The sequence below is a fragment of the Parasteatoda tepidariorum genome, chromosome X2, assembly GCF_043381705.1.
Source record: "Parasteatoda tepidariorum isolate YZ-2023 chromosome X2, CAS_Ptep_4.0, whole genome shotgun sequence".
Lineage (NCBI taxonomy): Eukaryota > Metazoa > Arthropoda > Arachnida > Araneae > Theridiidae > Parasteatoda > Parasteatoda tepidariorum.
In genome coordinates, this window is record NC_092215.1 from 56,769,692 (window position 1) to 56,784,519 (window position 14,828).

The 14,828-nt window shown below is 28.8% G+C and overlaps 1 protein-coding gene across 6 annotated transcripts in view; it reads right to left on the bottom strand.

Annotated features, from left to right (window-relative positions):
• The window catches only part of LOC107453363 (glutamate receptor ionotropic, kainate 2), a 47,293-nt gene that overhangs the window by 23,271 nt on the left and 9,194 nt on the right, over positions 1-14,828 (bottom strand). For 3 of the 6 annotated variants that reach the window (XM_016070169.3, XM_016070168.3, XM_043041143.1), the window contains 5 exons: positions 11,432-11,677; positions 9,250-9,428; positions 9,093-9,146; positions 7,475-7,621; positions 4,268-4,420 (listed from right to left, as the gene is read on the bottom strand). In XM_016070169.3, coding sequence (XP_015925655.3) covers positions 4,268-4,420; positions 7,475-7,621; positions 9,093-9,146; positions 9,250-9,428; positions 11,432-11,677 — 779 coding nt within the window. Of the gene's footprint in view, positions 1-4,267; positions 4,421-7,474; positions 7,622-9,092; positions 9,147-9,249; positions 9,429-11,431; positions 11,678-14,082; positions 14,231-14,593; positions 14,714-14,828 lie in introns of those variants that run through there. The other 3 variants (XM_071188368.1, XM_016070170.3, XM_043041142.2) reach the window with 3 other exon arrangements.

Here is a 14,828-nt window from a genome sequence, read left to right on the forward strand (position 1 = left end):
ACGGGACTAAATGTATACGCGAAGAGCCAAGTTAAGTATGTGAAAGAGAAATTTAATGTTCTCAGAGACCAGATAAGCTTATCTGCAGATAGATATGATTCTTTTTGAGTTTAGTCTCAAAAGATCCTTTTAATTTTATAAAGCTAGTATTTTAGATACTACATATATATATATATATATCAAGAAAAAAAGACACAAATATATCTTTAAAGAGAAAAAAAATTATAAATTATTATTGAAAAAAAAAATTTTTTTAATAATTTAAAAAGCCTGAAAATAGAATAAGGACAGATAGATATCACTGATATATTTATCTCTCCTTATATTTGATGTGAATCTAAATGCTGCTACAATTTTTTTAATTAAAAAAAAAATTTATGTTATTTTGCTTGTTTTAATATTTAAAAAATTTATTTATTTGATTGGTCAAATGTTTGATAACTAAATTTACTTCTGATTAGTAAAGTTTCACAGTAGTATGCAAAACAATAAAAGGCTTGTTGTTGTTTTTTTTATTTTTTTAAGACATGTACAAAGGTGGGAAGGCACTTTTGAGTTACTTTGTAAATTATCATGGTAAATGGTATTATTATGAACACAATAGTAGTACAGTAGACGTCGCTTAATGTGATTAGGGTTAACGTTATCAATCGTTTAATGTTATCAAAATCGCTTAGTCCCTACCGCTTATATCAAAATACATTGAAAAATCATCGTTTATTGTAATCAAATGTTCGTTTATTGTTATCAGTTTATATATAAATTTTATTTTCCTGAAATCAATAAAAACAAGAAGGAAAACTTTTTTTTTTGTTTAAAGTGTTCGGGGGTTCATATATTATCTTTTAAACACGTGCTATTAGGAGGGTATTTTGCCATTTTCAGTCAAGCATTGTGAAATTTCGTAGCACTGTGCGATTTCAAATTCCCGGAAATCCTAAATAAAGAGAAAAGAAGACCTGCCAGTAACGAGTCAATGTTTGTCACGAGCCCCTTTTTAGAAGAACTAAACAATGTGGCAGATGATGCGTCCCAGCCACTATGGGAAGGGTTTAAGGGGTGACCTTCAAAAGAGAACATTGTTTCTGGTACGCCACTTGATCTGGGCAGATCGCTTGTTGGCAGGTCACTTACCGAGTCGCTATTGGTCAAACAATAAAATTGGGGGTGGGTAGTGGAACTGCCCCATCTAAGTGTTTAAAAGACGCAAACAGAAGAAGATCAGCATAAATTTTCATAGTTCATACGGTTTGTAACCAGATTTGTTTTTTATAATGAAAAGGAAACAGAGAGATCTTACTGTGAAAGAAAAGGTTGACATTTTAAATTGTTACGATAAATTGCCGAAAATGAGCCAAAGGAATGCTGCTGTTCAATTGAAAGTTTCGCAGCCGCTTTCGTGCAAAATTTTAAAAAATCGCGAAGATATCGAAAAAAATTGCACTTTGAACGAAAATCTGAATTGCAAAAAAAATCGAGATGGAAAAGACAAAGAGGTTGAATCAGCATTAAAACTCTGGTTCACAAACGTTTGTGAAAGAGACGCTCGTGTTAAGGGTCCGATTTTGCGCCAAAAAGCTGAAGATTTAGCTGCAAAATTGGGTAAAGGAAACTTCGTAGCCACAGGATGGTTCCACCACTGGAAAAAGAAGCAGAACATACTCTTCCGAAGGACACACGGTGAACAAAAAGTTGCCGATAATGTAGCAGATCAGTGGATTAAAGAAGAATGGCCTAAACTTATTGCCACATATTCACTTGAAGATGTATAATAACGTTGATGAAACTGGCCTATATTTTCGTGTGTTGCCTGAAGAAACCTACATGTTTCAGAAGGAAAGTACGCAAGGGTGCAAAACCTCCAAGGAAAGCCTAACTATGTTATGTTGCGCTAGTATGACCGGCACTAAAGAAAAACTTTTAGTGATTGGAAAAAGTAAGAAGCCCTGCTGTTTCAAAGGCGTGAAAAATCAGCCCATCGATTATTTTGCCAACAAAACGGCTTGGGTCACCCAAGCCACCATCTTTCACGAATGGCTGTTGAAATGGGACAAGCGACTAAAACAGAACATACTCCTGCTCATAGACAACTGTACTGCGCATGATGTAACTGTTTCATTAAAGAAGGTAAATATCGTGTTCTTACCACCAAACACCACTTCCTTAATTCAACCGTGTAACCAGGGAATTATCCGCGCCTTGAAGGCATATTACAAAAAGGAAATGCGTTCAAGGATCTTAGAAAATATGGAAGACCAAGACGCTGAAGATCTTAATACGAACGCTCTAGCCAAAAAAAAAATGTTTTGGATGTCATACATTTGTTAACAATGTCATGGAAAAATTTCTCAAAAAAAAACAACTCGAAATTGTTTTAGTCATGGAGGATTTTATCAACAAGAGGACAACAATGCTGTTGTGATGAAAGAAATGGAAGACGTTTTCAATCCCCCGCCCGATATGAATGCTGAGAATTTTGAAGCATGGATGGAGATCGACGAGAAGGTTGAGGCTTCTACTTCGTTAACTGATGAGGACATTTGCAAAGCCGTATCAAAGATCAAGCTTCGTCGCAAGATTCTGATGCCGATGATGAACCCGAAAGTGCTATCAAGGACAAAATTCCGACGCCTGCTCAGATGAGGGAGGCACTTGGAATCTTACATCTAGGTGTGCAAAACAAAGCTGACGCAGAACACTTTAATAAACATTATGATTATGAGCGATTCGTAAATGACTTGCTTGGAAAAAATCCTAAACAATCAACAATTGATAATTTTTTTTTCAGTTAATAATTAACCTTTTGTATTTTATATTGTTTTCTGCAGTTCATCATTAAATATGTAAGTATACTAACTAATTCTTTTTCTTCAGTGTACATTAATTTCTATTAAATACTATAGAGTTTTACAGCAACAACTCCTAATTTAAAATAATTTTTATTTTAATACGTATGTAAAAAAATAATTTTTTCACTTAAATTTCTCTTTGTTTACTGTATTGTAATCAATCGGTTATTGCTATCAAATCACGTTTGTCCCGATGTGATCACATTAAGCGGCGTCTACTGTACGTTATGAATATAAATGGTAGCTAAATGCTTAAAATAAAAACTTTCTCTTGAGCAATTTACTTTTGATCCCACTCAACACTGTCATTTAAGTCAGCTATAAATTAATAGTAAACTTTTCACTAAAGAGAAATTAACTCTGTTACTTTAGAGTAATCAGTAAAAGATTTAATGCATCTGACTTGTAATGTGGACCCTCCCAAAATGCATTAGTCCAAAACCCCCAAAGTTGTGATTTCTCCTTTGATTATAATAATAAAAGAATTTTTTCACTTTAGACCCATATTATAATACGAACATTTACTTGATAGTACTAATCAATAAAATTAAGAGATTAGAAACGGGAAAAGATCAAAGTACAAGTAATTTTCCGAGAAATTATTGAATTACCATGTCTTATCACACTGCTGGAGTAAGACAATTTGGTCTAACTTTTTTCTACACAAAAGAGAAAGTTATAAAAAGAAGAGAGAAATGCTGACTTTCAAACGAAACAGGATTATCTGTAATGACCACTCTTAATATATATTTCTTCAGTCTTTAAGCAAGAATTAAGTTTAAAAGCATCTAAAAACAGTTCATTTAAGGATGAAGTGAAAAGGATTTTCCTAGCTAAAAGCAAAGTCATTCTAGTCCCAACAGATAAATGAACTGATTTGGATGATTTTATCCTTCCCTTGCTCCTTTTAAACTCAATAGTCAAAAGTTTGGATTTTTTTTTCACTTAATATTTAATTTGTGATCCCTTAACTACATAGTTCTTTTAGCTTCACTTCTTTTTTTATAAAAGGTCTACAAACTTATCTTATCCGCGATCAATTCAAAACATAGTGCATATAGTATTTATCATAAAATTATATTTTGAACTTATTATAAAATTATAAATTGTATTAAGATAATCAATGAATATTTTATTCAGTTCCACCAAGACCATCATAAATAATTCAGGCAATATAGCAATTTAAATATTAGCTGCCCTCTATCAAATCTAATAACTTCACTAATATTGTTATTGAGGATGTTAAATAGAAATTATGCAACATATACATCTTATATTTACACCCAGTTTGAAGTCATACATGTAACACATTTTAATACTTGAGTTACATTAAAACTTGTTCTGTACAACTATTACAACCAGTACAACTCATTAGAATATTAAGAGCATTCTGGTTAGATATGAAAAGTGTGATTTACCTTTTGAATACTGTCTATGAGATCCAAACCATATGGATAAATAGACGGATTATCACAAGACACAGTACGAGGTGCAATGTTTTGCTGTGATGCCACACTGTGCAAAGCTCGTGCATATAAGTTTACTGCATCAACAAGCAAAGCTGTTTCAGTCTGTCAAAAAAGAAATCGAATCGAATATATAAATTTTACTTAAGATGAAAAATAACTATTAAAATTAAAATCTTAATTTAATTTTAATAACTTTTTTCTTAGTTATTTTTAAGTATCCCTTTTTTATGTAACCTTTTAATTTTTCATTTACTTGGTTACTTGGATTAGAAAATTTAATTTGGACTATATTTGAAATAATTAAAGAGTTACAGTATTAAAATTCGGAAAAAAGTTTATATTGTTTGCAGAAATTAGATAAAAAAAGTTTTATTAAACATCTAGAACATTTAAGATTTACAACAAAAATCATAACATTTTATTAAATTTAGAGTTTATCTAACTTGATGCTATTATAGTTTATCTAACTAACCACCTCAATATTTAATTAAAGTAAAAATTGAGCACTGAAAACATCCAATCTTATTTTCAATAAAAAAAATGGAAGTGAATACACTTCCTTTTGTTTTGGTAGAGATCAAAACAACAATAGTTAATTTGGAATAAAAGAGGCCAAAACTATGAAGAGGTTAATTAAAGAATGGATAAATACTGATTCATGTGTTTGAGAATGCTGAATGTAAACAATTATCAACTCAGCAAAACAGAGGGTTTTCAAGAATTGCTCGTACATAGCAAATAATTAAGAGATAAAATCATACAATTAAATATGACGTCAAATGCAAATTCGATGTTTAGACACTAAGGAAGGATCTTGTTTATAGAACTGAAACTATTTTATGTCAATTTATTGTACTTAATTTGTACATTTCACATTGTTTCTTTCTTCAATCTGTATAAGATTGAAATGAGACAAAAAGTTAAGAAGCAAGATATATATTCAATCCATTAGTAATTTTACGTATTGTTTTCTATTAAACTTGAGGTGTTGGCCTATATAAAATAACAGATTCTATAAAATCAGGTAAAGACAAAAAAATTTTGCACATGAGAAATTTTTTTAATGTTCTAATGGAAGAAATTTATACCAACTTCTGCCAGCATTTTTATGGGCATAATATACATAAGAAAATATGGCTTTTCTATGCCATAAAATTCTGTAAACTCCATTTGACCGCTTATAATAATGCTACAAGTAAAGTTCAGTTAGCTGAAAAAGGGAGAAACATTTCAATCCAGTTGAAAAAATTTCATTTTCATGAAATAATAAATTTGAATTCTAATATGAAATTTCTGAAATGAACTCGACATTCTATTTTAGTAATCTGAAAATTAACATAAATTAACTCAAAGAAAAGAACATAAATTTTGCTTGAACAAAACACCCTCTTCAGAATGATCAAAAACATTATGCCAAAAACATTTAAGGACATGAGGAATGCTAAAAATAAAAAAAATGACAGAAATTTCGATGTCAACTTAATAAAATGCAAGTAAAAAATAAAGCTTAAAAGTAAACACAAATGAATATTTTGGGTAGGATAAAAACAAAAACAGTATAAAAATCTTACAAATTACGATACTGAAGAAGAGATTAAAAATATCAAAACCTGCTTGATTAACACAGTTTTTTCTTCTTTCACTAATCACCCTTTATCTCCTTTTTGTTTCCTGGCGCACACCCTAACAACTACAGAATTTTCAAATTCTGGCAGTTTCAGAAAATATTTATCTCAGTGGTAGCAAAGGTAATGTACTGAAGTTTTAAGAAATTACAGTTTACAAATTTTTTCAACCACCACATATCAGCAATTTAAACAAATAAGAGTCAGGCGGACTAACAGGCATGGTTTATATGTCTGATAAAAATTCCAAAAAAATCTTATTTGTAGTAGAAATCATATTTGTTTTGAAAATTTCTGATTTAGTTTACAACCACAGCAAAAGATATTTCGCAAAAATCTTGAATATTAGAGGGGATGTTGAGGTAATCAAAGAGGTTTTGATATTTTGAGAACTTCTTTCCTCAATAGTGGTTCATGAAATACATTGTACATATTTAAGTGAGACTATCCTTAATGTGCTCTTCAGGAGACAACCAATTTAAACTAATCTATGGCCCTGTTCTTTAGTTTTAACCAAAATTGCCTTGTTTTCCCTTTTAAAAAATGCTTATACGAAAATTCTGATAGATAAATATTTTTCTTAATGCATAGTTTTATAGGCTTGGCAACAAATATAAATTATCTATTTCATCAAAATATTTCAAAATTAGGCAAAATATTCAATATTTTAACTGTTGTTAAATTATTTTTTCCCCAGAGTTGTAGTGCTAATTTTTTTTATTACTTGGAAACAAGTTACCAAAAAGGGAAGAGAGAGGGTGGAATCTAAAATTGTTGATGACGATTTCTGATTAATAACTATTAAACCATCAGAAGTTGTTAAAGTATTATCTTTAGTTTAATTTCCTTATTTATATTCGATTGTACGCTAATTTTCCTTTTCATTTCCCAAACAAAAAAAAAGAAAAGAAAAAAACAGTTTTAAATATAAAATTCTAGAATTCTTAAAAATAACTTTACTTAGAATCTTACAGATTTATGAATTACTTATTAATAAAACGTATATATCAAACTGTTAAAAACAATTTAAAAAACTTCACACTGAATTATTGTTTTTTGGTTTATCTACCACTGTGCATACTAATGGTAACAAGAAATTAAATAATGACAGCTTAAAAATAATAATGTAGGGTTATATAGATGGCTAATATCACAAATGAATACTTTTCTTTATTTTGCAGAATTGCTTTTAAATTTAGCACATTAGCTTTTTTCATTCATATTACAAGAGAATTGCACTAAAATAATTTTGATAAAAAAAACTTTGGACTATAAATAAAAAATCGGTAGTATTTAATTGAAGTTCTGTACCACACATTAAAAAGCACTGGTATATTGAAATTCTGCATTCTGGCCTCACTACACCCCTGTTTAGATTTTTTTATCATCCCATTTAATAAATTTGCAAAAGGGCATGCTTTCAACAATAATAAAAAAAATTTTTTAAAAAACATGGTTTACTTTTCGTAATGACATGAGAAAATTATAAATTTTCAAAATTTATAAGAAAGAGTAATTAGTAATAAATTACCTTTAGAGGCAATCCTTTTCTTAGAGAATTTTCTTTTCTTCCATAAGGATGTATTCCATAGCTTTGACTGTCTGCTGTAACAATTCGAAATGCCGTGATATTTGTCCGACTGTGTTGAAATGCTGATAAATCTAGAGTATGGAAATCCTGAAAAATATACATATATTTCGTTAAAATGTTACAAAAAGTGACTTTTTGATTATAAACCCTGTTTTATTAGATAAAAGCAAAAGGCTACCAATCCTGGCTGTTTAATTCAGAAATGTTCAGTGGTTGCCCTTTTTGCAAAATACTATCTAGTTCAGGGCAACTAAATCTAATTGTCTGCTAGCCACATTTTTTGTCAAAAATGCACCCCCATTGTGTATTTTATTATTTGTTTAAAAAAATATTGAATTATGAATATTTTATAATCTTGCAAAAATTCTATTATTGTGTCTTAAAATTTTTAATTTCAAAAATGAATCTTGTTATATTTACTATATTTTAAGAAATGCTACAAAATAAATGCTTGACATTATAATTATCAACAATATTTTTAATTAGTTAAAATTTTGAAAAAGTGACCACTGTTAAAAATGCTACTACTGGCCCCTGGCCAATACCTAAATTTCTTAATTTTGTCCTATACGATCTAGCCATCAAGAGAACAGTCTGAAATTTTAAGGTTGCCCGTTACTATGGAAGTGCTAACTCGGTTTTATTGGGGGCAGAATTGAAGAAATGACATTGATAGGTTTTACAGTTGGTAAAGTTACATGAAGCCTAGAACAACCTTATTGTTTTCTGCCCTAATTTTAAAACTAAATTTAAAAGCAACTTTAATGTAAATTTTCCTTTTATTTTCTCTGATGGAGATGTCCAGACCATCTGCTGAACTATATCACTAAATCAATCAATTGCAATAATTTTGTGGTTTTTGTGCAAGCAGTTCTTTGTATTATTCCTATTGGATGATTCTTATTCCCATTCCAATGGAAACATATTCCTATTGGTTGCTATTACTAATTGATTAATCATCGATATTTTTTTCGTAGATAGGTAAGTAAAGATATGTCAGCTGAGGTATTTCTATACTGAAGGCAAAATGACTAACCTTTCATCCACATCTGAAGTGTCTAATTCTCATAATAACTGAAACCAACATGGAAGTTGAGTGTTTTAAGTTGCTTTGGTAATAACAGAACATGATTGAATGAAACTGTTCAAGTTAATTAAAGAAATCTAACACATTACATTTCCTTTAATAATATAATTTTTTTATTATAAAATATGGGATGTTTAATTAAGGATATAAATTTTTACAAGCCTTAAAAATAATTTTTTGCAAACTTCCAGTTAAGTACCTATTTTCTCATTAAATTGTTTAAACTTTATTTTAATTTAATTCAGTTAATTACGCCTTTTTCTAATTTTCATTATATTTTGAAAATATATTTTTAACTTTTTTATACTTAAAATATATCCCACCACATAAGATATAAAATGATCAAAATACTGAAAATCAAATTTATATATTTTTTAAATCAAAAGTACGTCAAATATCCCACACCAAAAACACAAACAATTACAAAGCTTAGCAAATCAATGTTATTTAGTTATAGTCAGCTATTCTTACCAATGATGTTACTAAATAGTTGTGGTACTCTGTCAACATTCCTGCTTTTTGAGCCTAGAAAATTACAATTTTAGCTACAAGTTTAGTTATTTCTTATACAGCAGTTACATTTTTATAGAGAAAAAGAGAGAGAGAGAAAGAAATAAAGATGGAATACTTCAGTCAAAACATCTTTAATTCTTGATGTTGGAACTTCTAAGACAATATTGGTTTCTCCTTTCTTTTTGATATCTTTGAGAATTTTATTATACTGAAAGTCAGCTGTATACTGTTGTAAAGAAATTTGAACTTTGTTTTGATTTCTTAGCTTCATTAACTCTTGAAGTTTCATTAACTCTATAATATAATGAATACTATTAATACTAATCTAATTGTACTTATTAACATATACATAACACACATACAATAGCATTTAATGCCAGCGTCCTAAAAAAAACTAAAAAACTGGAGGTACTGCTTCTAAAACGTTATTCAAAAAATCATCAATTACAAAAAAATAAAAACTTTTTGTTCCGAGAAATTTAATTTGGAACAATAGATAAAGTGTTGAGTTTTGTATATACCATCCTTAAAATTTGACCCCCAGTTTTTAATTTAACCATTTAGACTAAAAACTGATGGTAAAGCTTCTAAAATTGTTATTTCAGAACTACTTTATCTAAAAAAAATTAAATATGTCCTACTAATAAAGATACATTTCTATTCTGAGAATTTCAAATTGGAAAAGTAAGATGATGAGATTTGAATATCCTTTTAAAAGTTTTACCATCTTTAGTTTTCTCTGGATGCTGATAAGTCTATGCATTTTATAGGCGTTTACATGTCTTATGTAGACCTATAAAAAATACATTATAAGCCAATACATTACATAGGAGTTTTACAAGTTATTTTGTTTAACCTTGGATTTTCAAGTTAAAAACTTAAACCTACTTTTTTATTATTATTTTTTCCTTGTATATTTATATAGTTAATTTCACTAACTCATGAAATGGATCCAATTTGAATAAGGTAAGTCGTTACTACTTATAAAATTATTTTTATGAAATTTCTAAAGAGTTTTCTAATCTTCGCAAATGATTTTGAATATAAGATAAGAAAAATTAAAAATTATATACATGTTACGAATTATAACTCATGACTAATGATAATAGCTCATAAATTATAGCTCATAATGACTAATGATAAAGTTGATTATTATGATTAAAAATGATATTCATTATAGATTAGCCATTGTTTTACTCTATTACTACCTATTACTAAGTTTGTGATTTTCAAAGGTGTAAAAAAATTAATATATCCTCAGGTATAAATATCAAAGGCCTCTTATAAGACTCTAGTATGATAGGCCACAAACATATAAGGAAAAAATTTAAAAGTGGTAGCTAATTGGTAAATTTTTATAGAACAATCTCTTTAAATAAAAACAAACCAGAAAATATTTTATCAAAGACAAATATTTTTTACGTGAAAATATTTTTGATCTTTGTCCTTTCTTTACCACAAATAGATTAAAAAATTCATCATTTAAATTTTTGCAGCACAAAAAAAAACAGAGTTATCTCTAGGAATAAAAATGGGCAGGGTGCTTCCTCACGTAAAAGGGCGCTTTGAGTTTGGAAAGGACACTCGCGTACCACCGGTAAAATTTATCAAAATATGGAATATTTTATATTAGCTGAATTTGATCCTCAGTTTTTAAACTTCCCTTTCATACTACTGTAAGTGTATATTTTACAATGTCATTCTCACTCATTAACAAAATAACAGAAAAATTAGAAGCTTTTGAAAAATAATTAGAGGCAAGCTAAAAGACAATCTCTGTGTATAAATTTTCTTCAAAAAGAAAGCAAAACTAAAAATAAGGATTAATTGATGAACAACTTTAAAGCTTTTTTTTAAAAATATTTTAAACTGAAAATTATGAGCTTTTTTTTAATATTTTAAACTGAAAATAACGCTTCGAGAAAACACTGCATAAAAACATAGAAAATGTGGTTTATCACTTTCTTACATTAAATCCTTCAATACATATACGTTTCATTTTATTTCTATCTGTAAGAAAGTCTTAATTTGGCGCAATGATAATCCACAAAATGTTCAAAAATAAAAAAGTGGTAACACTTGAGAATGAGCATTGTTTATGCAATTATTAAGTACTTTTTTAATTTTAAAATTTAATGCATTAAGAACTTTAAACTCAATTTTAATAAGCTATTTCTGTTATTCACAATTGAATTCTCTTTTATGTCTATGTTTTCCTAAGAAACTGGTGAAGATTGCAGAAATTTGAGTCTTTTTGAGAATCGGAAAGTTATTAAAATATTTATTTTAATACATACCCTCAGCATATTCATAAATGATGGTAAAAGAACGCCAGTTCTTGGATTCAACTAAATGATAAATTGCTGTTCCTAATGATCTTGGAAAAAGTGATATAGTGAAACTCTGCTGCCCTTTGTCCACATCCCAGTGAGACTCAAGATGGGGTATATGTAGTGTCGTTGCTATTGACCGAACTAAGGCACTGGAAGCAATGGAACTTGGGCCAAAGAGAGCCACAACACCTTCTCCCAACAGAGAGCATACTATAAAAAACACCACATATGTAAATAGATACATGAATAATGACAAATTTGAAGTTATTTTAAAGGAATCTCTATGAAATTGATTTAAAAAAAAAAAAATTCCTGCACACACTTAGCTTTTCCCCCTACCTTTTCAGAGGAAATTATACCACAGGAGAAATTCTTCCTGGCAAATTCTCTTTCACTTACATAAGTAATTTAAAATATAGAAAAAGCGAGTTCAGGAAAACTTTAAATAAACCATGAAGTTTCAAATGCTTTTTTTTTTAAATACCAAAAAGTAAACAAATTATGGCAAGATTACCTAGGATTATACAGTGAAGAAGTTAGCTTCCAATAATTTGTTTGCGTTTTGTTACTGTGAAATTTTTTTTCTTCAGCCTTTTTAACTTCACTGTTTACTCAAGGTTTACCTGAACACCTTTTACTCTAAACTTTTAAATTGAAAGAATTAGCCATGAAAAGTTTTTCCCATGTGATAGTGTCCTTTTAACTTAATGTGTTGCCTCCTTTCAATGCGATGATTCTCAGCTAGACCATGAGCATATAGGTATGGGATTATTTTTCCTAGGTATTTATTGAACACCAAGTAACTAATTAAATTATATTACATACATATTAGCATTTGTTTTGATTTTGTAATGATGCTAGTAGTAAAGAAATAAGCAAAATTCCTTAAATAATGAATTATTGATAAGATAAAAACTAATAATTTTATGTACTTTGTTTACTATAGTAAATTTATTGATTTTATTGTTATCATTGACTTGAATAATTAAGCATAAAACCATCAATCATTAGAGTATTAGTGTTAGAAAATATAGTCAAAAAATTGTGGCTATTAAATTTCGATATCAACCAAGCTCAAGATGAAGCTAAAACTCATGCGTAAGTTCAAGATAAATCTCAAACTCAAGGGGAAGTTCAAATTAAAGATGAAGATGAATTTCAAGCTAAAACTAAAAGAAGAGCTAAAGATAAATTTCAGGCTAAAACTAAAAGAGGAGCTAACAGGGCTGGATTACCCATTAGGCCAGACTAGGCCATGGCCTGGGGCCCCCAATGATTAGGGGCCCCCTTAAAATGGATATTTTGAAAATAAATTTTAAGAAATTAAGAAAAACAATAATTTTTGTTAAGTGCTAATAAATTTCAAATTTTCTCCAAATGTTAGGATTATTTTTTAGTTCTAATTTAACAAAATAAAGTAAAATTTAATTTATTATTATTTATTTTAATTTTAAATATGCTTTCTTAAATGAAAAGATATATAAATACATTTATATTTGAATAAATAAAAAATATACAAGAAAAAAATTTAATCTAAGGACCCCAAAAATTTGAATGGCCTAGAACCCCGCGTACGTTTAATCTGGCCCTGGAAGCTAAAGATAAATTTCAAGCTGAAACTAAAGGTAAAACTCAAGATGAAATTCAAACTGAGGATAAAACTCTGGCTGAACATGGAGCTAAAGATGAAATTCAGTCGGAAACTTAAGCTGATATTCAAGGAGAAGGTGATACTCAAGATAAAAATGAAACTCAAGATGAAGTTGAAATTGAAGCTCTAGATGATTCATTAACTCAAGATGAAGAGAGCTGAATAACATGGAGCTTTAGCTTATATAGAGAATAGCTCATATTAAATTACTTTTGTGTTAAAAATTAACAACTAAGTTCTTATGACCTACTAATAGTGTAGAAGTAGAACAACATAAAAAAAATTACAATGCAATGCTCTTGTCATGAAAAGTATTGCCCTATGTAAATTAATGCATTTTTTGTTAAATTATTAAAAACCTAATGACCTTCAGTTTTTTTTTTCAGTAATAATGAAAAAAATACGCGAAATAGTTTTAAAATAAAGAACAAATCTTGAAAATTCCAGCAAAATCCACAAATGTCAACAAAAACAAAAATGTAAAAAAATCATGATTCTTAAAAAAAAATGTAACAAATTCATGATTCTTAAAAATAAAACTCTTAATAAATATGCTAATGAATACGATGTTTTAAGACCCAACACAATCAGATGTGAAAACGTACGGCCTTAAAATAAACATTCCTCTTTTTTGACCATCAAATATCAAATTATGGGCATTGCTACAATCTGGTCCTAATAATTACGACAGGAAAACGATAGAAAGTTTAAGCCTCTCTCTATTTTTGGAATGGTTTGGATTAGTAAAAAATAACTTTTGCAAAGAATTATAAAACTCGTTTATCTCAACCGCATTAAACCATAATGCATAATTTTTTTTTACATTCTTTCAAGCAATGTAATTTTAAATGGCAAAATCAAAAATTTGATAGAAAGGGCTGTAAAATTGTGAGCAGTCATTTTTTTTTTATTTGACATAAATAATACAATTTCGTAAAAATTTTAAAAATTCATTTCTCAAAACCTGTACCATTCACTTTAACCAAGGTTTGGGATTTTGTCATTTGAGATTACGATTATTTGAATTGTGAGAATTTTTTTTGTTGATTCGCGTGAATGGATGGTTGCCGTGTAAAGCTTAGCGCAGGTGTCTCTAGAGGTTAATATTCGTCATAAGATTTCTAAAGTTATTGTATACTTCCATTTTATCTTTAGGCCTAAGTTTGAAAAAGCGCGCCAGTCAATAATCTATATTCATATACGTGTAGTGTTTACAATATAGCGCGTTCTTTTATTTTGACTTTAAACCTATCTGTTTAATCTCAGCAGAAAACGAATTTGGACAACCTCACTAGGATATTATCCAAAAAATAACAAAAGGTGACATTTTAACAAACATAGCCAAATAGGTGATTTATGTTGTGATATTAGTTTTCCTAGATAAGGCTCATCACCTCTTAAATTTAAAAAAAAAAAAAACTCTGATGAATTACGCTTAAATTGAAACATAAATCACAATAATAAAGCTTCCTTACTTCACACATCGCCTAATAAACATAACATGAGATGGAAGTTTTCCTGTTTTTGGAAGCTTGTTATTGTTTACATTCGGGGTTTAAACTTTTGATCACGCCGTTGACCCTAATTATTCGAACTCAAATTGCGGCTACCCTTCTTATTGATCATTGAATGTCAAAATTTCGCATCCATCAACAACAAAAAAAAAAAGAAAGAAAGAGATATTCACTTTTTTCTCATTTTTTTATTACA